At 40.9% G+C, this 25,960-nt stretch overlaps 2 protein-coding genes across 7 annotated transcripts in view; one reads left to right on the plus strand and one right to left on the minus strand.

The window, feature by feature from the left end:
- The window catches only part of LOC309626470 (uncharacterized protein), a gene marked incomplete at its 5' end in the record, with an annotated part of 239,324 nt that overhangs the window by 102,644 nt on the left and 110,720 nt on the right, over positions 1–25,960 (plus strand). The gene's annotated exons all lie outside the window — the stretch shown is intronic.
- On the minus strand, positions 14,739–15,757 carry LOC309626460 (uncharacterized protein). 2 transcript variants are annotated; one of them, XM_082387192.1, is made up of 2 exons: positions 15,565–15,757; positions 14,745–15,442 (listed from the first exon to the last, which is right to left on the minus strand). In XM_082387192.1, exons 1-2 carry the CDS (start codon positions 15,642–15,644, stop codon positions 14,932–14,934), a joined length of 591 nt encoding a protein of 196 aa, XP_082243318.1. In that variant the 5' UTR covers positions 15,645–15,757; the 3' UTR covers positions 14,745–14,931. The 2 variants fall into 2 exon arrangements, with proteins under 2 accessions (XP_082243317.1, XP_082243318.1); XM_082387191.1 differs by having other exon boundaries at positions 14,739–15,723.

The following is a 25,960-nucleotide window of genomic DNA, read 5'->3' on the forward strand; positions in this document are numbered from 1 at the left end:
GGAATCATCTACTCTAGACAGTCAAGGAAGGACGTGTGGAAAGACAGTTGACACTTGTGTCTCTGATAAATGGTGGGTTTTGTTATTTTCAGTGTCATTTCTAAGAGCAGCAATCTTAATCGTGCAGCTCATGTAAGGTATAAAGCGTTCATTTGTTTAACTGCTAGACTCGGTCTTGGGTAGTGCTTAGATGAGCTCAGCCCTTGTGTTAATCAGGGCCTGACTGTGTTTCGAGGGTAAGCTATGAATGGTGTTAACTCTGTGTGTGTGTGTGTGTGTATGTGTGTGTGTGTGTGCACGTGTGTGAAAGGGACAGCACCATTTTCAATAACGATGTTAACATTTATGGAGAAATTACTTTCTGCCTGAGATATTCGTCTAAGTGCTATTCCTGTATTAGCTCACCTCCTCCCAGGAATGACTCTCTGCACAGGTATCATGATTATCTCCTTCCGGATGGGGGGTAAGAGTCGGGGAGGGTGAGTGGCTGCTTTAGTTATATTACAGTACGTGGTGGAATCCAGGATTCAAACCCAGAGGATCTGTCGGGAGTGTCACGTCTCTCCCCGTTTTGAATTCCAGTCCTGCCACCTACTGACTGAGATTTGGGTCAAACACTCAACTCCACTGAACCTCAGTTCCATCTTTTATAAAACGAGGGGGATACCTTTCTTGCAGTGAGATTTGGAGATAACCCGTGTATGATACACACACCTAGCGCAGTACCTGGCATTTAGTACGTACTCAGTAAATTGTGCTTCTTATTCCATGAAGAGCCTCCTATTAGAGTGAATTGTTGCATTAAAATCTCCTATTTTTGTAAACCCCAGACTAGTTAGTTGTGTAGCCACACAGAGCGTGACACACAGGGTCACGTCACAGTGTTGAAAGGAGGGGACACATCTACCTCCTGTTCAGTCCCAAATGTGTACCAGGTGGACTATCTCACAGGGTGATCAGCTGTTTGTTTACCAGCTTTTTTCTATCCTGAGATCTCTCTCGGGGTCTGGCATCACAAGAATTGGACCAGTTTTCTTTAGGGTGGGCAGCTCAGGCTGGTGACAAACATAATTGATTTAATAACAGATGGAGTGCAGTTTCAGCCAACAGAGAGAAAACACGGAGGGATCTCCCCTGGACTGGGGGGCACGACCCAGGACACACTGAGGCTTCAGTGGGAGGTGGTCCAGGGTGGAGGGCTTCACACTTCCAGCCTGAGCCATCTCCCAACATCGGATCCCATGGGGGAGGAGCCAAGGAACGCCGGAGCAAGGGAAATGAGGGAGGTCTTACTCTCTTCCTGTCAAAAATTAGGAAGACAGTCTTCTCCCAAACTCAAAACATCCAGCCAGGATTCCTACCAACGAACACAGATCAGCTTTTTTTTTTTTTTTTTTTCAGGAAATTATTTTTTATTTTATACTGGTATATAGTTGATTAACAATGTTGTGTTAGTTTCAGGTGTACAGCAAAGTGATTGTTATACATATACATGTATCTATTCTTTTTCAAATTCTTTTCCCGTTTAGGTTGTTACAGAATATTGAGCAGAATTCCCTGTGCTTTCAACAAGGACTTACTGTATAGCACGGGTCAGTTTTGTGTTTGACTAATTTCTGTGGATTCTGCAGAGAAACAGAATCAGTACATACATACACGCACACACATATATTTATATTTATATATACACAGACTGATGGGGAGAGAGAGAGATTTATTATGAGGAATTGGCTCACACAGTCGGGGAGGCTGAGAAGTCCCATGATGGATGGATCTGTAAGTGGAGACCTGGGGAAGCCAGAGGTGTGATTCAGTCCAAGTCTGAAGGTCTGGTGCCCAGGGGGCCTGATGGTGTTAACACCCAGTCTGAGGACCAGAGAGGATGAGATGAGAGGTCCCAGCTCAGTGAGGCAGGAAAATAAGGGTGAATTCCTCCTTCCTCCCCTTTTGTTCTATTCAGGCCCTCAGTGGATTGGATGAGGCTCCCCACATTGGGGCCACTGATTCAAATGCTAATTTCATCCAGAAAGAGCCTCACAGACACACGCAGAAATAATGTTTGATCTGGGTGCCCTGTGGCCTGGCCAAGTGGACACATAAAATTAACCATCACAAGCTCTCAGGGATGCCATTCACTCATTCACTCATTCATTCATCCAATATCTACTGCTTATTATGTTCCAGACACCGAGGGTGATATTCAGGATTCAATGGGGAGCAAAAGCAGACCGGCCTCTGCACCCCTGGGGCTGGTGGCTCAGAGGGACCAGCAAACATTAATCAAATAATCTGGTTTCTAAAATTAAATAGTTCTCTTCAGGCTCTGAATGTTGTAACTCATAAAGATGAGTCACCAGTTCCTGGTAGCCCAAGGGCCTGAGTCAACAGGAATCTGCCTGGCTTGCTGGGGGACTTTCCTTGACCTGGCTTTGATCAACAGCACCACCCCGAGCAGAAGTCAGGTCCCGTCGCATGGGAGGCTCCTTCCTCCACACCATGGCTGCCCTCCCTCATCCTGGTTTGTTCTGTGTTGGTTTGGGGGAGTGGATTCCATCTTCAGGGAGGAGCACTGCTCGCCCTGTGACACTGCGGAGCTGGCTACTGGCCTGTGCAGAACACGGCATCTCTTTGGGGGCAGCCCTGGCTCCTCGTCTGCTCTTTTTGGTCATCAGCTTGCTGTAACCTTGCTGCTGCCTGGTGCCGCCACTGAGCCACACCCTCACGGCCACAGCCCCTCACAGGGTCTGAGCGGGTTTCTGAGCCAAGGGCAGCCTTCCCTCACCCCTTCTCTTTCAGCTCCACCAATTCTTGCATTTTCCAGGCCTTTTTGGTGGGTTTAATGCTCAATTTGGAGTCTCATTTATTTACATAACATGTACCGGGTGCCTTCTATGTGCCAGGCACTGGCTAGATGCTGAGGCTCTACAAATCCAACTGTGGGACTTTCTATTTCATTATGTAGAAGGAAAAAGTGGAAAGGACCCCTCACCCCTGACATACACATATACACACACACATATACATACATACATATATGTACGCACATATATATACACACACATATACACACACATATACTTACATACGTATACACATATATACATAGACATAATACACATATACATACACACATATACACACATATACATACACATATATACACACATATGCACATATACACACATAACACACCCATGTATATACACATAATACACACATACACATGCATACACACATATATACATATACATACATACACACAGACATAATACACATATACACACATACACATATACAACATACACACATATACACACATAACACATATACACACATATGTACACATAATACATGCATACACATGCATATACACATATATACACATATATACATATACCTACATACACACATAGACATGATACACATATACACACATAAAACATTTACACACACACACATATATATACACATACATACACACATATATACACACATACACACATCATAAACACACAAAGAAAAGAAAAAACAGTGAAAGGATTAGGGATTTAGGGAAATAGAAGTTTTGATACTGAGTGAAAATATTTGAGGTTGTAAAAACTAGAAAAGACTGAATGAAGGCTCAAGGGTCAAAACATAGTATTAAGGACTACTTATTAGAGGAAAGCTGCCCGAAGCTTTTCACTCTGTGAAGGACAGAAGAAAGGAGTTTAGGTGAGACAAAAAGAAAAAAAAGAAAAGGAATCGCATCTGAATCGTGTGATGAGGAAATCGTTAAGCTTAAATTTTTATCAAAGTTACATGTGCACCAAGTTAAAAAAAGTCGAATAGTTATATAAGATTCATGATAAAACCAGCATTTCCCCATCCCAGCCTTCTCTCCTTCGCAGAGGCAATCACTTTTACTGCTTTTACTACTTATTTCTGCTTCTTTGTGTTTTAGGCATCAACACCATTTTTTACTTCCTTCCTTAAAGCTGAGGCTTCAGCTCTCCTTCCCACCCATTCCCATCAGGCATTCACAACCTCCTTGTCCTGTATCCTCTCAAGTTCTGGATGGATTAATTTTTACTGTTTACTAGTCTTGATACAGGGGACCCTGAATAACACAAGTTTGAATGGCACCAACTTGTACTCGGATCTCTTTCACTAAATGCATACAACAGTACTACGCGATCCCTGATTGGTTGAATCCTTGGATGAGCTGCATAGATGCAGAGGGCGGACTGTAAAGTTATACTTGGATTTTCCACTGTGAGGAGGGTTGGCGTCACTAACCCCCGAGTTGTTCCGAGTTGTGTTCCGAGTTGTGTTCCGAGTTGTGTTCTGAGTTGTTCTGGGGCAACTGTACATGCAGAGCCATGTAGTGTATCGATACTGCATCAGTTATTAATTTCTATGTAACCATTGTGTCCTAAATTTAGCAGCTGAAAATGATAAACGTTTATCATCACCATTTCAGTGGTCAGGAGGCCAGGTGTGGCTTAGCTGGGACCTTTGGCTCAGGGTCTCTCAAGAAGGCCATTGGCTGGAGCTGTGGTCATCTTGAGGATCAACTCAAGGTGGGGGGATCCCTTTCCAAACTCACTCATGTGGCTGTTGGCTGGAGATGTCAACTCCCTGCCACCTGGGCCTTTCCATAGGGCAGCTCACAGCACGTAGCTGCTTTCCCTCAGAGAGCGAGGAGAGAACAAGGCCATTTTAGAGACCGTCTGTTACATGCACCATGATTACTTTTTCTTCTAAATTGATTTTAGATATATAAAAGAGTTGCAAAAATAGTACAGAACTCACATATACTCTTCCCCTAATGTTAAAGCTTAGGTATTTCTCCTTTTGACGCAACTTTTTGTTTCCTTTGAAGTTAAATCAAGCTTGTTATTTGCTTGGCTTTCTATGCGCCTGTCACTAATAAAACTCCAAATTCTTTCCTCGAAATCTCCCCTTAGGACATTGAAAGACTTCAGGTGTTCTATCTATTTCATCTTCCTAAAGAGCTCTCTCCTGGGGCCTTCTGATGACCTGCTCCACCCCCTTGACCAGCTGAACCTGATGCCTGGGGGACAGCAATCATCTTGAAATTTCTCTTCAACACTTCAGGGATTCTCTTACGTCCTTTAATGTAGGATCATCTGTTTCTTATTTTTCCTGATTTCCTGTTTCTCAGCTTTTCCTCTCAGTTTGGTGGAGTGTCTTCTGATGCTTTCTTGAGAATGGTGCCTGGGAGGTATGTTTCTTTTTTCTTTTTGTAACCTTGCATGTCCAAAAGTGAATGTATTCTATCCTAATAATTTGAATGATGTTTTATGTGGATATACTGGTCCAGTTGGGAATCCTTTCCCGTAAGGAGTTTGAAGACATTGCTCTGTTGCTTTCTAGCTTCCAGAGATGTCAGTGAGAGATCTGACGCCATTCTGATTCCTGAACCTTTGAAAATAACCTGTTCCCCACCCTACTTCAAAGGCTGTAGGATCTTCTCTTGTTCCTGGTGTTTTGCAATGATGGGATATTTCTTCGGCTGAGACTGTGTTCTTTCATCTTTCTGGATATTCATTGATACCTTTTAATCTTCAAATTTATGTCCTTCAGTTCTGATAAATGTCCTGGAATTACTTCACTGATGATTCCCTCTGCTTCGTTTTTTCTGAGGTTGCTTTCTGTATTCCTATTATTCAGGTGTGGGACACCCTGGACTGATCTTCTAATTGTTTTCTCTCTTCTTTCCTATTATCCATCTCTTTATTTTATTTGCTCTACTTTGTAGAATGTTTCCTCAATTTTATGTTCTAATTCTTCTATTGTTTTTTAATTTCTGCACTCATGTTTTTAATTTTCAAGGATTCTTTTTTTTTTTTTTTTTGGTCATTCGTTAAGTGTATTTTTCACAGTACATTTTCTTGTTTCTTCTTTTAGCTCTCCAAATCTACTAGGGATAGCTTCTCTTCTGGAAGTTTATTTCCCCTTCCTATATAGACTCTGTTTTCTCAGATTGCTTTCTTTCCCCTATTTATTTGATTTGGCCTCTTTCTCATCAGAGATTTTCTTCAGTTGTCTGGTAATCTGTGATTGTTTCCTCATATTTTAGAGTGGGCATCCGTAACGCTGGAGGAGGTGAGTGCACGTGGATGCAGTGTGCTAAGTGAGCTTTTTAATTTTTTTAATTTATTTTACTTATTTATTTATTTTTGGCTGTGTTGGGTCTTCGTTGCTGTGCGCGGGCTTTCTCTAGTTGCAGTGAGCAGGGGCTACTCTTCGTTGCGGTGCGCGGGCTTCTCATTGCGGTGGCTTCTCTTGTTGTGGAGCAGGGGCTCTAGGCGCGCGGGCTTCAGTAGTTGTGGCTCGTGGGCTTCAGTAGCTGTGGCTCGCGGGCTCTAGAGCACAGGCTCAGTAGTTGTGGTGCACGGGCTTAGTTGCTTCGCGGCATATGGGATCTTCCCGGACCAGGGCTCGAACCTGTGTCCCCTGCATTGGCAGGCGGATTCTTAACCACTGCGCCACCAGGGAATCCTGGTGAGCTATTGCTGTTGGCTGAGCTGTTGAGTTTGGGAAGCCCCCTTGGCCCTCCTGCTCTCCTGCCTTCTTGGCTGGAGCAGAGCCGGGAAAACTCAACTGATCTCTTGCCTATGCGGGGGACGGGTGGTTAAGGCCTGACTATGAGTTCTGAGAGCCAAATAGGGACAGAGGGCTGGGATGGGGGCGGGGAGGTGGTGCATGGGTATATATCCACTGAAGCCCCTTCACCCACGCCTCTGTGTCCCCTACATACTAAGATGCAAGGAGAAGTGATTCCTTAGAATACATGTGAAAGGAAGCTGCTATTACCATGTATGTGGGACTGTTAAGTCTGATTAGTTCATCTATGAAGGCTCCTTTCCGTCTGGTCCTTATCTTTGGTGGTAGATGGGGTTTAGCACAGACCTGTGTGATTTTGACTTTGACGCTAGTTCTTCCCCCATCTGCCTCCTTGTCTTACGTTTGGAGGCCTGATCTCCAGATAAGATGCACTGTGTCTCCCCGCTCCAATTGCTGATTCACAGGGCAAACAGCATACCTTGGATAGCCTGGGGTCTTCAACTAGACCAGTCATTTTTCTAACTTGCCATTTGTCTCCTGGAGTAGAGGGGGGAAGAATTATGACACACATATGTAAAAATGCAGGAAGGACCTACCACACCATCTGCATTCCGGTTGTCAGCTCCAATGAGCCGTACCGTTCCTCTTTCTGACTATGGACATGGCTTGGCGATGCTGGTGGTTTGTACCAGGGAACTGCTTCCTCACACACATGTTATAAATACACTCACCAGGTTGTTGCAACTGGAAAACACACTGGAGAGCGCTGAATTTGTTGAAGTAAATGACTTTAGCTCAACAGCTGATTCAGAGAAGAGGAAATTACAACTGAAAACACAACAGGAGAAGGAGAATCCATGTTGCTTCCAAGAACATGGGCAATTTTATCATCTGTTTTCTCAAAAACAGGTGATGAGTATGTCAGGATAAGGTTGGTTGAATACTTGAGAATTTTTCTTTTCTCCAGAAATACCTCTTTCATTTCGTGAATATCTCCTGAAGGTCTTCCATGGGCCAGGTCAGTGCTGCTGTCAGTATTGTCAGCGTCCCTGAGATCCTGGCTGTCAGTGCGCTGTGCTGAGTGTATTTTTCAGAAGTTGTCCTTTCGTTTCCCCTGCTCCTACTTTTTTTTTAGCCATCGTGACAGGTCTGAATAAAGCACTGTGATGTTTCTGTAATTTTCTCTATCAGTAAGATACATGCAGAATTAATGGAATCCCCAAGTAGTAAGACCTTCCAGATCAAGGGACAAAAAATTTAGCAGATATTAAAACTGCCCAATATCGCATAGCCATTGATAGTGATATCATTTTTGCTCTGGGAACGTAAATGCTAATGTCACACTTCAATGGATAGTACATTTAAAAAATCACCTCTAAGCACTAGAGCTCCCAAATCAATCCCTCTTGTCATTTACTAGACTTTAACACCTTAGCTAAAAACAAGTCTATTGTCCATAAAAGTTATTTTTAAACAACCTTTATTGAGCTATAATTCATATACCATACAGTGTACCATTTTAAAGTATAAAATTCAATTTTGGGGGTATATTCACAGAGTGGTGCAACCACAACCATAATCTAATTTTAGGACATTTTCATCACCCTCAAAAGAATCTCTGAATCCACTTGCTGTCACTCCCCATTCCCCCAATCCCTAGCCCTAGGCAACTGTTAATCTACTATCTGTTGCTATAGATTTGCTTAGGCTGGACATTTCCTAAGAATGGAATCATATAATAAGTGGTCTTTTGTGACTGGCTTCTTCCACTTAGCTTAGTGTTTTTGAGTTTCATCCATATTGTAGCATGTATTAGCACGTCATTCCTTTTTATTGCTGAATGTTATTCTGTTGTACGGATAGACCATGTGGTATATCCATTCATCCGTGGATGAACATTTGGATTGTTTACACTTTTTGGCTATTATGAACAACACTTTGTGTACAAATCTATGTGTGGACATATGTTTTCATTTCTTTTGGTTAGATACCTATGAGAGGGATTGAGTCATTTGGAAACTGTATGTTTAACATTTAACTGCCAATCTGTTTTACAAAGTCATTGCACCATCTTAAGTCATATCAACAGTGTATGGTGATTCTAGTTTCTCCACATTCTTGTCAACATTTGTGACTGTCTATCTTTTTAATTTCAGGCATTCGAGTGTGAAGTAGCATCTCATTGTGGATGATTGAGCATCTTTTCATGTGCTTATTGACTATTTGTGTATATTTTTTTAGGGAACTGTCTATTCAAATCCTTCACCCATTTTATTTTTTAATTATTTAATACATGTTTTTAAAAAAATTTTATTTATTTTAATAAAGGCTGTGTTGGGTCTTTGTTGCTGCCCACGGGCTTTCTCTAGTTGCCGAGAGCAGGGGCTACTCTTCGTTGTGGTGCGCGGGCTTCTCATTGTGGTGGCTTCTCTTGTTGCAGAGCATGGGTTCTAGGCACACGGGCTTCAGTAGTTGTGTCATGTGGGCTCAATAGTTGTGGCTCGCAGGCTCTAGAGCACAGGCTCAGTAGTTGTGGCACATGGGCTTAGTTGTCCTGCGGCATGTGGGATCTTCCTGGAACAGGGCTTGAACCCGTGTTCCCTGCATTGGCAAGCGGATTCTTAACCACTGTGCCACCAGGGAAGTCCCCGTCCATTTTAAAATTAGGTTATTTGTCTTTTTCTTGTTGAGTCATAACAGTTATTTATATATTCTGGATACTAGGCTCTTATTGTATATATGACTTGCAAATATTTTCTCCAAGTCTGCTTCTTGTTTTTTTTTTTTTTACTTTCTTGGTGATGTGGTTTGAAGTGCAAACATTTTTAATTTTTATGAAGTCCAGTTTATCAATTTTTTTCTTTCATCATCTGTGTTTTTGGTGTCATGTCTAAGAAATCATTGCTTAACTCAAGGTCATGAAGATTTACTCCCATGTTTCTTTCTGAGTTTTATAGTTTAATTTCTTTCATTTAGGTCTGTGATCATTTTGAGTTAATTTTTGTGTATGGTGTGAGGTGGGGGGTTCAGATTCATTCTTTTGCATGTTGGTATCCAGTTGTTTCCAACACCAGTTATTGAAAAGACTGTTCTTTCTGCATTGAATTACCTTGACATCTTTGCTGAAAATCAGTGACCACTAATGAAAGACTTATGTCTGAATTCTCTATTCTGTTCCATTGATCTGTATGTCTATCTGGATGCTAGTACCACACAGTTTGATGATTGTAGCCATGTAGTTAAGTTTTGAGATCGGGGAGTATAAGTCCTCTAACTTAGTAATTCTTCAAAACAATGATGCCTCTTTTTAAATAAAGGGTTGTTTGCCCTACAGTTGATTTTGAAGGGTTTGGAGAAATCAGTTGATATTCTTTAGTGGAAGTCAAGAGCTTTATGTGCCCAGATGTCCAACAGTAAGAACACTGTTGTATGACGTGTTTTCTCATACATCTGCGATAGCACATGAGTCAGCCTTTGGCTAGTCATGGAGACCTTCTTGAAGAGCCTTATTTCAGAAGTTTGATTTGTTCCACAGACATTTACCCAGCATCTCCCACACGTCATGGCCTGTTCTAGAAGCTGGGGAGAGAAAAGTAAATGGGGCTCAGCCCCTGCATTCAGAATGCTCACAATCTGGCAAAGAACTGGCCAGAATTTTATTGTTGCCTTTCTGGAGACTGCCAACTTAAACCCCTTCACTTTATAGGTATGAAAAGGAAGCCTAGAAAAGAGATTTGCATGAAAGCTACAGTGTCCACAAAAGTAAATAACTGTGAACACAGTGCCTTGCACATAGTAGGCTCTCAAAAAATATTTGCCATGATTTGCTTACTAGATGGTGTGAAGGCTGGTGTCTGGGACAGCTCACCACGGAGGGACAGACTCAGAAGGCTGAGAAAGTGCTCAAGCTCCTTCTGGGGTGGGAGGAACGTTCACATTTAAAGATTCCTTTGTGCTCACTGCCCGGCCTTGGGCTACTGACAGTACTCTTGGCAGCCAGCTTTGCCCTGGAGCCTGCACTTATCCTTTCTTTCTTTTTTGGCCCAGGGTGTCTGGAGACAGGTTGAATAACCACCCTGGAGTTCTGCCAGAGTCACAAGATGAGGAAGGGCAAGAAGCACAGCAGGAGACAGAGAGCAGGGTGGCGAGGTGGGGGTGGGGATGCAGAGGAAGTTCAGCATCATGTGGCTTCAATGGCTCAACTCTGCTCAGGGGCCAGAATTAGTTCAAGCAATTAAGACTCTTGGAAAGCCTGACCCTTCCCCTGAGGGTTATTTGTTTCCTCCTGTCTGGTGGGTTTGTCTGGCTGTTTCTCCAAACCTACAAACACAGAGTTCTCTAGTCAGAACCTTCATTCAGGTAGGCAATTCCAGGGGCCCCATGTGCAGTGTAAACTCAGCTGTGACCCAAACCAAGTCATCAGTTGTGGCCAATGTCTGGTATGGATGGGGGCTACCGAGCTGAGTTCCAGAGAAGGAGGACCAGATTTTGTGTGCTCCTCTCCACCACTTATGGAGGAAATAAATAGAGGAAATAAATGTGAATGCAGAACAAGGCTAGGGGCACATCAGAACTGAAAGAGAGAACAGTGCTGAGGTTGAAAGCAAGAACTGGAGACAGATTGCTTTAGGTGGAATTGTGGCTACTTGTGTGATATTTCTGTACCCAAATGTTCTCATTCAAAACTCCCAAAATCTCTTTCTTTTATCCACAGCACTGTTACCTTCTAGTATGCATGTAATGTATTTATTTATTACATTTATTGTTTACTGTCTTTCTCATTGCCCACCCATAAAGGACAGAAATCACTGCTTTTGTTGTGGTTGTCTTTTAATGTATCCTCAGAATCTAGAAGACTTGGGACGTGTAGAAGGTACTCATTAAATATTTGTTGAATATGGTTAGTAATGGTACCAACCTCAATTGGATTGCTATGAAGTTAGATGAGAACATACTATAATATGTTCAGGGCAGTGTCCACCTCATAGTAAGTGTCACATAAGTAGAGTGACTGTGTGTCCCATGTCCAGTTGGCCTAGGGCAGACCTGCTTTTGACCTGTTTCCTGGAGAAATTACTAACAGTGCTCCCTTTCATAAGAAGAAGAAGAAAAAAAGACTTGTTTTAGATGTTAAATTATATGGTTTTCCTACATATAAGTGTTTTTACTCATTCATTTAAGAAGTTAAAAAAAATTATGTACTATTTACCAGGTACCATGTTAGATGCTAAGAGCAGTAGCCATAGTTCCTTTCCTTCTATTATAGAACTTAACGGTCTGTGGACTCTCATTGGGGAACTTTAAGAACAGGATTAGGTAGACAACCTCATGGCTTGAACACACGGGTCATAATAATAATTGGATCTACAGCCATGTGGTTCTTTGCTGTTTTATGAAGAAGTTTTTCATTTATCAGTTTTTACAGCAACCCAACAAGGCAGAAATGATGACTCTTACCCTTTTTTTTTTTTAACATCTTTATTGGAGTATAATTGCTTTACAATGGTGTGTTAGTTTCTGCTTTATAACAAAGTGAATCAGTTATACATATACATATGTTCCCATATCTCTTCCCTCTTGCATCTCCCTCCCTCCCACCCTCCCTATCCCACCCCTCTAGGTGGTCACAAAGCACCGAGCTGATCTCCCTGTGCTATGCGGCTGCTTCCCACTAGCTATCTATTTTACATTTGGTAGTGTATATATGTCCATGCCACTCTCTCACCCTGTCACAGCTTACCCTTCCCCCTCCCCATATCCTCAAGTCCATTCTCTAGTAGGTCTGTGTCTTTATTCCCATCTTACCACTAGGTTCTTCATGACCTTTTTTTTTTTTTTCCTTAGATTCCATATATATATGTTAGCATACTGTATTTGTTTTTCTCTTTCTGACTTACTTCACACTCTTACCCTTTTACTGATGAAAATCTGGGGCTCTGAGAAGACAAATAACTTGGTGAACTTTGCATAACTATAGAGCGCTAGTCCCAGGCTCTGATTCCTACACATTTTCCTGCTGTCTCGCATCAGCTGCTGAGAGGGTCGACAAGATGACCTGACAGCCCTTTTATGACATGAACTCAGTAATTCTGCATTGCTCTATGATATGTAGCTCTTTTCTTACTAATTCTTTAAAATTATATAGATTACACTGATTAAAGGTGGGATACACATTTTCAAGGCAGAAGAACCAATTCTTCTGATTTCTAATCTTGCCTGGTCCATGAAGTAAAGCCATTCTCTTACCAAGTCTAAGACAGCCCTGTGTGTGGTGGCTAACTGCAGCTTTTCTCATGTTCCTCTGCCTCCCTCTAGAGACTCAAGTCCAGAATTACAATTATATATTTTATATATTATTATATATATATGAAAAATAGTAATATGTAATATAGTAATATATATTATATACATATATAAATAAAACAGTAATGTAAATATATATATTATATATATATATATTCTTTGCAGTAGGGAGTTATTGTAAGAACACAGAAGCTACAAAAAAAGCCAAGTCTTATCCACTCCTTCCTTCCTTGTCTCCCTCATGCCTAATGCATGGGAAACTCTAATAACTACCAAGGACGTGAAGATAAAAGCCTGGCTCAGGTTTTTACCTTTGTGTTCTTTTTTCCCATTTAGGACACTTTGGCAACCCCTCTTTGTACAAAAAAAAAAAAAAAAAAAAACAAACCCCCCCCAAAAAAACAAAAAAAAGAGGATTTAAAACTTCAAAGGAAGAGTGGAAGTAAAATTTCAAAGGAAGGGGAATTCCCTGGTGGTTCAGTGGATAGGACTCCGTACTTTCATTGCAGGGAGCATGGGTTTGATCCCTGGTCGGGGAACTAACATCCTGCAAGCTGTGTGGTGTGGCAAAAAAAAAAAAAAAAATCAAAGGAAGAGTGGAAGTAACCACTCTTTCCATTTCTGATCTTTCTCATATGAGGTTAAACACAGTGTGGTTTTGCACTTGAGACTCCATTAAGGGGCTGGGACCACTTTTTGCTGTGTATCTGTACATTATATCCTGACCACTTTCACCCTACTTTTCTTCCCTCCTTCCGGCTCCTTCCCCTCCTCCACTCCTCTCTCTAATCCTTCACTATTGCTTTTGTATTTTGTGTGTGTGTGTTTTTTTTTTTTTTGGAGGGACTGGTTCTTTATTTCAAAAAGACATTTATCAATGTTCAGTATCAAAACAGTTACACTATTGTTTTTTCTTTCTCCCAATCGGCCCCCAAAGAGACCACACCAAAGGGGAGTACATTTTAAGCCAATTAAGCTGTAGGATGCACACCTAACTGACCCCTCACTGAAACCTCACCAAAAAGGGGGGATTGGGTAGGGAAAGAAACTTTAAAAGATCAGCACACTGCCAGCCCAGACTGTAGAGGGCTCTCACAGCCAGATGGGGTGACCAGTGTGCCCCAACCCCAAAGAAGCCAAGTTTCAAAATAATATAAAATTTAAAAACAATTTTGTACATAAGCTATTCAAGATTTCTCCAGCACTCACTGATACAGTGCACAATGAGATGGCACTTTTAGAGACAGCAGCTTCAGACCCAGAAAAGGGTGATGAGATGAGTTTCATATGGCTAAATCAGTGGTGAAACATAATTTTCTTTCCTTTCTTTCAAGGAGGTGGGAGAGCAAATAAGTGGTCGCCTCAAAATAAGGGGCACATGATCCATTCTGTGAGCGGCTGGGAACAGGGTAGAGCTGGGACAAGGATTTGGTCTCAGAGGTCTTACCATCTTGATTTCATCTGATCACTTCTGGTGGAAAAAATGTTGCCCAAAGATACCATAAAGCTGAAAACCTGAACAGCGCCTTTTTTTTTTTTTTTTGGCTAACTCCTTCTGGAATCTCCTTTCTGGTTTGGCGGGGACTTTTTGCAGAGCAATGAGGTTTCCCAAAATGGAGTCCTTCTCTGGGCTGTTTGGCTCTCAGAAAGGCAGGCCCATACCTTTTCCCCTCCTCTACGGAGAGGGCAATATGCATTAAGCTGAAAAGTTACCTTCCAAAAGTGAGAAAGGGATCAGACTGCTGCTTCAGAACTATGGAATTATCTGGAATGGTTTACAAATGGCTGCTACATCAACAGCAACAGAAAAGGCAGTTGCAAAATGTGTCCATCACAGCATGCTTTTCAAGACAACTGGCACTGTGCCCACGTTCCCTTAAACGTTGTTCCCAAAGATGCTCAGCCTCTAGCCCAAATGGAATCTCTGGGGAGAGGCAGAGACAGTTTGGCGAAAAGGACACAGGGGTGGGGGTGGGAGAGGTGGCGAAAGGAGAAAGCAGCTGTCCAGTTAAAGATCAGCCCTCAGCTTAAAGGTCAGCTTCGGGCAGGCTGGCCTCAGCGGCAGGGTGGGCCTGGGGTGCTCTGCATTTCATTCACGTCAAGCAGAGTCTGGTCCAGCAGCATCCTTTGTGTACAGAGGTGCTCCTCTTCGGTGCATTTCAGTTTATCTTCCAAATCATCAATTGTCTTTTCCAGCTTGGCTACCGATCTCTCAGCAAACTCAGCACGGGTCTCTGCCTCCTTGAGTTTATCAGTAAGAATCTTTATCTCTTCCTCATATCTGTCTGCTTTTTGAGAGTACTTTTCTTCAGCAGCGCTCAGACACTTCAGGTTCTGGTCCATCAGTCTGACCCGCTCATCCATCTCTCGGCACCAGGACTCTGCCAGCTCAGCTCGCTCCTCTGTGCGTTCCAAGTCTCCCTCAATAATCACCGACTTACGAGCCACCTCTTCATGCTTCGTATCTGCCTCTTCTGCAATGTGCTTAGCTTCTCTGAGTTGGATTTCCTGGAGTTCCATTTTTTCTTCATCTTTTAAGGCTCGGTTTTCAATAACCTTCATACCTCTCTCGCTCTCATCAGCAGCTTTCTCAGCTTCCTCCAGCTTTTGCAGGGCAGTGGCCAGGCGCTCTTGAGCGCGGTCCAGCTCCTCTTCAGCCAGCTGGATCCTACGGTTCAAGGAGGCCACCTCAGCCTCAGCCTGTTCCCGGGCCCACCTTTCTCCCTCCGCTTCCCGCTGGAGGCGCTCGGCCCTCTCCTCTGCATCATCGGCCTGCTGCTGCAGAACCTGGATCTTGCGCGTCACCGCCTCGATGGTGGTGATCCCGGCCATGGTCCCCACCCAGCCCCTGCTTGCCTTCGGGCTCCTGCCTCCTCCGCTTGGCGTTGCAGCCGCTTCTCCTGTATTTTGTGTTTTATCTGGTCTGCCAACCAATATTCTAGGCAAGGAAGCCAGGGACACCATCAGCACGGCTCAACCTTGAGGGTTGCTCTCTCTCCTACGGAGATCACTCACCTCTGTGCTACAACATTTTGTTTCTAGCAACTTGCAGACAGTAAACACTCAGAGGCAGGGTGGGGCGGGAGTCAGACTTCTCAATGATACTGTCACCAAACAAACACTAAAGAATTTGCTACCAGCCAAAATAAGGCAAGACTCAGTCTAGGTGATGCCTTCCACTTGGAAACCAGGAAAGGTGGGAAGGGGTTCTAGCATGTTCTCTTTACAGCAGGAGCCAAGTAGCTCGATTCTACCATCTACTACCCGGAGTCTAGCTTAGCATCCAGGTCTCCATCACTGGCGTGTTGTCCCCCGGAGCTGCCTGGTGTCACTGCACCAAGAGTTCCTAGATCTTTCCCAGCTTACAGCTGACATTGGTGGGTCTCAGATGAGATGTTTGATAGCCACAGAAACAATGCTTCTCCCCATGCTAGGGGCTTGAGGGAACTTGGGAAAGGTATTATATAGATGTTTCATATAGAATATGGGGTGATTTTTATCTGCGTACCTCTTGTGATTGTACCCAAGGACACTGTACTGCAATTCGGTGTTTCTGACTATAGCTACAGGGCTTGAATTATGTGAATTTATTTTTGTGTCCCCAATGCCTGGGGCATGGTTAATGCTCAATAATTGCTTATTTCAAGAATGAATGAATGTACCATAAAACTCTTACAGGAAAACACGGGCAGAACACTGACATAAATTGCAACAATATATTTTTGGATCTGTCTTGTCTCCTAGAGTAATGGAAAATAAAGCAAAAATAAACAAATGGGACCTAATTAAACTTGAAAGCTTTTGCACAGCAAAGGAAATCATAAATAAAACAAAAGACAACCTAAGGACTGGAAGAAAATGTTTGCGAATGATGCAACCGATAAAGGCTTAATTTCCAAAATATACAAACAGCTCATACAGCTCAGTATCAAAAAAAACAAACGAACTGATCAAAAAATGGGCAGATCTAAATAGACACTTATCCAAAGAAGACATACAGATGGCCAAAATGCACATGAAAAGATGCTCAACATCGCTAATTATCAGAGAAATGCAAATCCAAACTACAATGAGGTGTGTCACCTCACACTGGTGAGAATGGCCATCATCAAAAAATCTACAACAGTATATGCTAGAGAGGGTGTGGAGAAAAGGGAACCCTCCTACACTGTTGGTGGGAATGTAAATTGGTGCAGCCACAATGGAAAACACTATGGAGGATCCTTAAAAACTAAATATAGAACTACCAAATGATCCAGCAATCCCACTCCTGGGCATATATCTGGAGAAAACTCTAATTCAAAAAGATACATGCACCCCAATGTTCACAGCAGCACTATTTACAATAGCCAGGACATGGAAGCAACCTAAATGTCCTTGGACAGATGAATGGATAAAGAAGATGTGGTACATATATACAATGGAATATTACTCAGCCATAAAAAAGAATGAAATAATGCCCTTTACAGCAACATGGATGGGCATATAAGTCAGAAAAAGACAAATATCATATGATATCATTTATATGTGGAATCTAAAAAAATGATACAAATGAACTTATTTACAATATAGAAATAGACTCACAGATATAGAAAACGAACTTATGGTTACCAAAGGGGAGGGGGAAGGGATAAATTAGGAATGAGATTAACAGATACACACTCCTATATATAAAATAGATAAACAACAAGGACCTATTGTATAGAACAGGAAACTATATTCAATATTTTATAATAACCCATAATGGAAAAGAATCTGAAAAAGAAGAAAAAAATGTATAACCGAATCACTTTGCTGTATACCTGAAACATTGTAAATCAACTATACTTCAATAAAAATTTTAAGAAAGAATGAATGAATGAGTAATGATTAGCCTGAGCATTACTTTGTTCTTAAAATCAGACACAAATATTTATTTTTTCCTGAGTAGAATTTCTAGGCTAACAGCTATGTGTAATATGAAGGCTTTTGAGAAAGGTCTTCACTATTTTATCATGTTCATGGTGAGAAGACATTAAGGTACATACGAAGAAAAGACAGAAGATACTAGGCTACAGGCAGAAAAAAAGAAAAAAACCCCAAAGTCAAACTTTCTAATAAAAAATACCCATGGATCTGATAGCCGAGAGACAGTTTTCAGCCGTTATGGTCATAGTTTTAGTAGTAAGAATAAAAAATAGAGAATTCGACTCTTTCTTTGCCAAGGTTAGTTAAAGGCAAAATCTTTACTATTATCAGGGAGAGAGAGCATGATACTGTAGGGAAACTGAGGCAGGAAATAGCTAGAGGACTTATGCAAATTCCCACATAAAATTTAGATTAAAAATTCCCTTTAGTGCCAGACTGTTTGACAATGGATTCCATTTGCCATATTTATACCTGAGTAACGAGCAGATCTGCTTGTTCTGGGCAGTAGTTTTCCTTCTGGCAACTCTGTGCGCTAGGCAATCCTGTGTTTGACATTTTCTCAATTGGGCTTTCACGAGCTGTTCTTCTTGTTTGTGTTCTGCTCACCCCACATCTCCCGGAGCCTGACCCAGGGCTTTGCCTGTTCTCTTTCTGGCAGGTCTTCTAATCACACGTGATTGGCATTTCAACCATGGGACTCCTGAGCGCTCAAATTCTTTCCAATCTAGGATGTTAACTAAACCATTGTGATGATCATTTTGCAGTATACACACATATCAAGTTGTTATGCTGTACAACCAACATGGATACAACGTTATATGTCCATTATATCTCAGTAGAAAAAACAAACAAAAAAGATTTTTAATAGTAAAATGTTAACCTGGGTGGGTGGAAAGGCAGAAATTTTGGAGGAGGGAATTTGCCTGGTGTCTTCCAAACCGGTCCTAGTAGATGACTCAGTTTTTCGTCCTGCTTTTTCCAAAAGGACATTTGCATGATTCTGGATAAGGGGTTGGTGGCGAGGCAGACCCCTACTCCTGGGAGTACCAGGCTCTGAACTGAGTACCAGTTACTTCCCCAAACTGCCCATGTTCCCCATTGAGCCCACGGGAACAGTGACAGTCCCAACACCTAAGGCATCTGTTGCCAAGGAGACCATCTGGCTGGAATGATGATTTCAGCTTGGTGGAGTTCTAGGTCAGGCATGTTGGCTGGCTGGAGCTGGCACAGCCAGGGTCCATCTCTGAGGGCAGCTTGGCCATTTGTTTTGGGCCTGTGTCGTAACCAACACTGCTCATATTTTATCAAAGTGGAGAAAAAGCATAATGAGAACCGTGCCCTTTGAAACTGAGACTGGTTTGTAAAAGAGCAAAGTCTAAAACATGGTGTGGATTTAAAATGTGCAGCATTTCAGAAAGTCCTTGGTTTAGAATTAATTTATGTTAGAACTGGAAAGACCTTAGAAGATACTTATATCAAACATCACCCTAAGATTATTCTTTTAAGTCTCAGAATTTTGTTCTAGTTCAGTCTCCGCCACCCACTAAGCAGGTTATTATTATTATTATTATTATTATTATTATTATTATTATTATTATTATTATTATTATGGCATCTCTAAAAGGAAAAGTTTGGGAGACAATGCTTTGGGAAATATCCTTGTTCTCCTTACTTGCTGCAAGTAATAAATGCTTCCTTCTCCCAAAGTGGGAGAAAAAAGCGAAAAGTTTGCACAGTGGGGCCCCACGTTCTTTTCAGCACAAACCTGTGATTCCAGAATTTGGTTGTAAAATTAATGTTAATGTAAGTTGTCCCCTAGTGGCTAAAGTTAAAATTGCAGATTATATCAACACGGAATTTCTGGATGCAATAAGAAACCTAAATTCTACAGTAACACAGTGATTACCCTTTTAAATGAAATAATGCAGGTACAACAATTGGCACCCAAGCTCTCAGTAAACGGTGGGGATTATTCCCATGTACAGCTCATGCTCACCGTGCTTCAGAGGAACTTTCACACGAGTGTAAAAAGAAACCTCGACCATTGTTGACTGCCATATCGTAATAGTAAAAATTAGAAACAGCCTAAATGCCTATCAGTAGGATGGTAGCGTGCTTGCCCCATGAAATACTATACAAAGTGAAAATTAGTTATCTAGAGTTACATCTGACCACCTAAGTCACAGCATAAGTACACCTTTAATGCAAATTACCCTCCTCAATAATTTTACCCATTTATACTCTTTGGAACAGTGTATGAGGGTTCCCATTTCCTCATATACTCACCAATACTTGTATTTGTCTGATTTAATTCTTTGGGCCAGTCTGATGTGAAATGATATTTTATTTTTTAAAATAAGTTTCCTCCTCCTTAATAGAGAGGTTAAGCATGTTTTCATACTTCTGTCATTTGATTTTCCTCTCTGTGAATAGTTAGTTCAAATCGTTGTTCTAGTTTTCTACTGATTTGAGAGTCTTTTTATTATTTATTTGTATGAGTTCTTTACAATAGATAAGAACTTTTCAGTGGCTGTACACTTTCCTCCAGTGTATGGCTTGTCTTTTCACTTTTAAAATATCCTTTTTTTCATATACAAGTTTTACATTTTAATGTAGTCAAATATGTATTATATATGTGTGTGTGTATATATATATATATATATATATTTTCCCTTTATGGCTTGTTTTATCTTGTGGTGCTGTGTTTAAGCAATCCTTTTTCACTCTTAAGACAAATATTCTGCTATATGTTCTTGAAAGTTAAAAAGTTTTTCAACTAAGTCTTTAATTTACCTACAATTGATTTTTGTGTATGGTGTGAGGTAGGGAACTAATTACATTTTTATATGGATAATCAATTTTCCTAGCTCCATTTATTGAATAACAAATTCTTCCCTGTCTAAGGCAATGGACTGTGGGATCAGAGTGCCTGGGTTCAAATGACAGCTTCACTTTTGATTAGTGGTATGATCTTGAGACAGTTACTCAATCTCTCTGGGTTTCGATTTCTTCATCTGTAAAACGGAAATAATAATACTAGCAGCTGTTATAGGATTATTGGAGGTATTAAGCAAATTAAATCTAACAAAAATTATTTTTTTATTTTTTATTTTTGGTTGCATTGGGTCTTTGTTGCTGCGTGTGGGCTTTCTCTAGTTGTGGCGAGTGGGGGCTACTCTTCATTTTGGTGCACGGGCTTCTCATTGCGGTGGCTTGTCTTTTTGTGGAGCACAGGCTCTAGGTGCGCGGGCTTCAGTAGTTGTGGCACACAGGCTCAGTAGTTGTGATGCATGGACTTAGTTGCTCCACGAAATGTGGGATCTTCCCACACTAGGGCTCAAACCTGTCTCCCCTGCATTGGCAGGTGGATTCTTAACCACTGTGCCAAAAGGGAAGTCCCAAATGAGTTAAATCTAAAACACTTAGGGCCTGTCACAAAGTTAAGACTCAATAAATGTGAGTTATTATTATTTTTATTGCGAATATATTATGCTGCCTCTGTCATAGACCCTCTACACAGTTGAAAATCCACGTATAACTTACCTCCATATATGTGAGTCCTCCATATCTGAGGTTCCTCCATATCTGTGGTTTGGAATCCATGTATTCCACCAACTGGGGTCATGTAGTACTGTAGTATTTACTATTGAAAAAAATCTGCTTATATATGGTCTCACGAAATTCAAACCTGTGTTGTTTGAGGGTCAACTGTACACGGGAGGCTTTCCTGCTCTTTTGCAGATTGTGTAACTTCTCAGCTTCTATAATCTCATGAGCCAATCTCTCATAATCTTTCTGTATATCTGTACATATCCTATTGGTCCTGTTTCTCTGGAGAATCCTGGCTAATACAAGTGCAATGACACTAATAGATATCTCTGTGCAAGTCTAATAATAATATGTTCACCCTGAAGACCAACCACCCCAGGGATCATTATTAGAAAGGCTATTCATTCATCACTGCCAAAGCGATGAGAAACTAGAGGTTTTTTTTAATAGCACTTTTTTAGTACAATATGCAAATCGTTAGTTGACTTAGTATAAGATTAATGAGGATGTCTCATGTGAGTGGGGAGATATTCATTTTAGGTTTGATGATTTAACACAGTTAATTACTTAATTAACATGTAAAACCCTGATGCAACTAAAAGGTAGAATGAACAAAAAACTGGAATAATTGTTTTGCTGAGATGACAGTCATACAGTTGAAAGGGACTAATACACATTGAACATGCAAAATGGTGTAACTTTTATTTTCTTGGAGGTAAAATAAAAGCCCTTTGAAAAGATAAATGAGCAAAGTTTAAAAACCACAGAAACCATTTCTTTGTTTCACAAGTCCAAAAAGAGTTATAATTTCTGGTAGATCGTTCTAAAGGATTTAAAATTCACCCATCCAACTGTTCATTCCACACATATTCACCGAGCACTCCATTGTATCAGGCATTCTGTTGATCCCCAAATGCATATGCATATTCAGGCCAAGAATGGCAAGACAAAATTAAAATTAAAAGGACAGGGTGGGGCAAGGGATGATATTTGTGAAACTAGACATCAGGACACATTTATAAAAGTGTGTGTGTTTGTGTGTGTGTGAAAGAGAGAGAGAGAAACAAGGAACAAAGAAGAGAACTAGGATGGATCTGTGTATGTATGGAAACTTGGTAAATGATAGAATGGCATTATAAAGCAGTAGGGAAAGGACCATCCATTCAATAAATTGTCCTGATTCAACTGGTTATCCAAATAGAAAAAAGAAGTAAAATTATATCACTATATCACACAAAGTAAATTCCAGTTGGATAAGAATTTTGAAGTCAAAATAAAATGTAGAAGCATATCATCATATCCTCAGCCATAAAAGAAAAGACTGGTAAATTTGGCCACACTAATATTAAAATTTTTTCTAAACAAAAGAGATCAGACAAATTTAAAAGCCAAGCTATAAGACAGTAGATAATGTTTGTAACATACATACTTGACATGGGTATTGCATCAGAAGTATTGATCAAAGAGGGAAATCAATTGCATGGGAATAAGGAAAGGCACCACATACAAACACTAGAAATTGGAGTGAGGTATAAAGCAATGATAGAAAATAGACAGAAGGATGGAATAGCTTATTTAGTTCAAGCCACAAAAATGAAAGGACACAAGAACACATAAGAATCTGATCAAAGGCATCTGCCCAAGTTGTCCTTGCCCACTCTATTGCCCACTGTTCACGCAGTGAGTCTTTCATGGTAATAGTATTAAAATAAGGAAACCACATGCAAATGAGGCAAACAGTAATTGAAGAGATATTGACCAACAATTTTCCCCAAATGGCAAAAAGTATCAAATTACAGATTGAAGAAACTCAACAAACATCAAGCAGAATAAATTCAAAGAAAATCATACCAAGGCACAGGTAAAATTGCTGAAAGCCAAAGATAAAGTCTTAAATGTAGCCAGGAAAAACAAACACCCCCCAAAAAACACCCCAAAACAGAATACGTATAGGGGAAAAACAATGATAACAGATTATTTTTCATCTGAAACAATGCAAGCTAGGAGACCATGGAAGGACATCTTTAAAATGTTAAAAGAAAACACAATCCTTGCACTTAGCCTCTTCCCTCCAACACCTTCTCTATAGGTTATATTACCCTTCCTGATGCCTTTAGACAGTTTCCATATGCTCAGACTCCCAATTCTAAAACTTTCACCCCAAATCTTTAATCTCCAGGATCATATGCTAGCTATCTATTAACATCACCACCTGGACATCTTGCTTTTCACCCCAGACCTCTTTTTTTCCCTATTTAAGTAATGATTCCTAACAGCTGCTCATGCCAGAAACTTGGGACTTGTTCATGGCACCTCTCTTTTCTGCCTTCGCATGTAATCTATCACCAAATTCTATTCTACATTTAAGACTTTATCCTTTATCTTTGGCTTTCAGCAATTTTACCTGTTCCTTGGAAACAACTTTGTTTCTTTCTATTTTTACAGTTGCCTCCCCTCTTGTCTGGAAATTTGCAGCAGCTTTCTGTCTGATTCCCCAGTTTCACTCCTCTCCACTCCAGACTATTCTCCCCATATCACATGGAGTGACCTTTTATATATAGATATAAATCTGATCACATTATTCCCATGTTTAAAACTTTCAGTAGCTTCCCATTGCAATGAGAAACAATGTTAGCTTAATACCACCTACAAGCCTCTACGTGGTATGCCCTATCTATATCTCTTAACTCAAGCTCCAGCCACACTGACCCTCCTCCAGATTCGTCAATGTGCCAATCTTTTTCCTACTTCAGTAGCTTTACATTTATTCTTTCTTCTGCTGGACAAACTGTTATTCTCTTTTTTAAAAAAATCTGATAAATGCCTACTTATTCATCAAGTCTCAGTTTAAATATCACTGACTTGGAGAAAATTTACTTGACCTCCTATCTAAAAATTTGTTTCTCTTGTTATTGCTTCTCATAAATCCCTCTTTCTTCTCCTCTTTTTCCTCCTTCTTTACAAAGCCCTTAACATGATCACTCACTATACATTTGTCTGTTTACTTTATGAGACTGTAAGCTCCATACGGACAGAAACTGATGTCTGTTTTGTTTAAGGTGTGTCCCTAGCATAATGCCTCATTGTGGGCACTTGTATTAGTTAGTGCTAGCTGTTGTAAGAGAAGAACTCTTAGTGCCAACATAATAGAACTTCATTTTTTGCTCATGTTAAGTTCAAAATGTATGTTCTTTGTTTAAAATTGAAGTATAGTTGATTTACAATGTTGTGTTAATTTCTGCTGTACAGCAAAGTGATTCAGTTATACATATATACACATTCTTTTTTATATTCTTTTCCATTATGGTTTATCACAAAATATTGAATATAGTTCTCTGTGCTATATAGTAGGACCTTTTGGTTTATCTATTCTATGTATAATAGTTTGCATCTGCTAACCCCAAACTCCCACTCCATCCCTCCCCCATCCCCCCTCCTCCTTGGCAACCACAAGTCTGTTCTCTATGTCTGTGAATCTGTTTCTGTTTCATGGATAAGTTCATTTGTGTCATATTTTAGATTCCACATATAAGTGATGTCATATGGTATTTGTCTTTCTCTTTCTGACTTACTTCACTTAGTATGATAATCTCTCATTGCATCCATGTTGCTGCAAATGGCATTATTTCATTCTTTATTATTTCTTTTTAAAATTTAAAATTTTATATTTTTAAAAATTTTGGCTGCATTGGGTGTTTGTTGCTGCTCGTGGGCTTTCTCTAGTTGCGTTGAGCAGGGACTACTCTTCGTTGCAGTGCATGGGCTTCTCATTGAGGTGGCTTGTTGCGGAGCGCGGGCTCTAGGTGCATGGGCTTCAGTAGTTGTGGAATGCGGGCTCAGTAGTTGTGGCGCACGGGCTTAGTTGCTCCGCAGCATGTGGGTCTTCCCAGGGATCGAACCCGTGTCTCCTGCATTGGCAGGTGGATTCTTAACCACTGCACCACCAGGGAAGTCCCTTCATTCTTTTTTTATGGCTGAATAGTGTTCCATTGTGTGTTTGTGCGTGTGTGTGTGTGTGTGTGTGTGTGTGTGTATACACCACATCTTCTTTATCCATTCGTCTGTCAATGGACATTTAGGTTATTTCCATGTCTTGGCTATTGTGAATAGTACTGCTGTGAACATTAGGCTGCATGTATCTTTTTGAAGTATAGTTCTGTCTATAAAATATGCCCAGGAGTGGGATTGCTGGATAATATGGTAACTATACAAAGTGTATGTTCTTGATGGATAGTTGGGTGGCTGGAGAATTCTGCTCCATGCGGTATCCAAAGAACCAGGCCAATAGAGACACTGCCACATTCAGTATGTGACTTCCATAGTATCCCTAGATGTAAATATCCTGTTAGACAGAAAAAGGAGGGTGGAGAGTCTCATGGGAGGTTTTATGAGCCAGGCTTAGAAGAAACTTGCATTATCTTCTCCCACATTTTATTGGCGAGGACTTAGGCACACGGCCTCATCTAACTGCAAGGAGCACTGTGAAATCCAGCCTAGTTGTGTGCTCAGGAATAAAGGAAAAAGGATATCGAAGAATGGATAGCCAGCCCTGCCATGACACTCACTACATTTTGTTGAATAAATTAGTAATCAAAACTTCACACATAAACATGGGATTTCTTTTCTT

This window comes from Balaenoptera borealis (genome assembly GCF_965194805.1).
Source record: "Balaenoptera borealis genome assembly, chromosome: 3".
NCBI classification, from domain to species: Eukaryota; Metazoa; Chordata; class Mammalia; order Artiodactyla; family Balaenopteridae; genus Balaenoptera; species Balaenoptera borealis.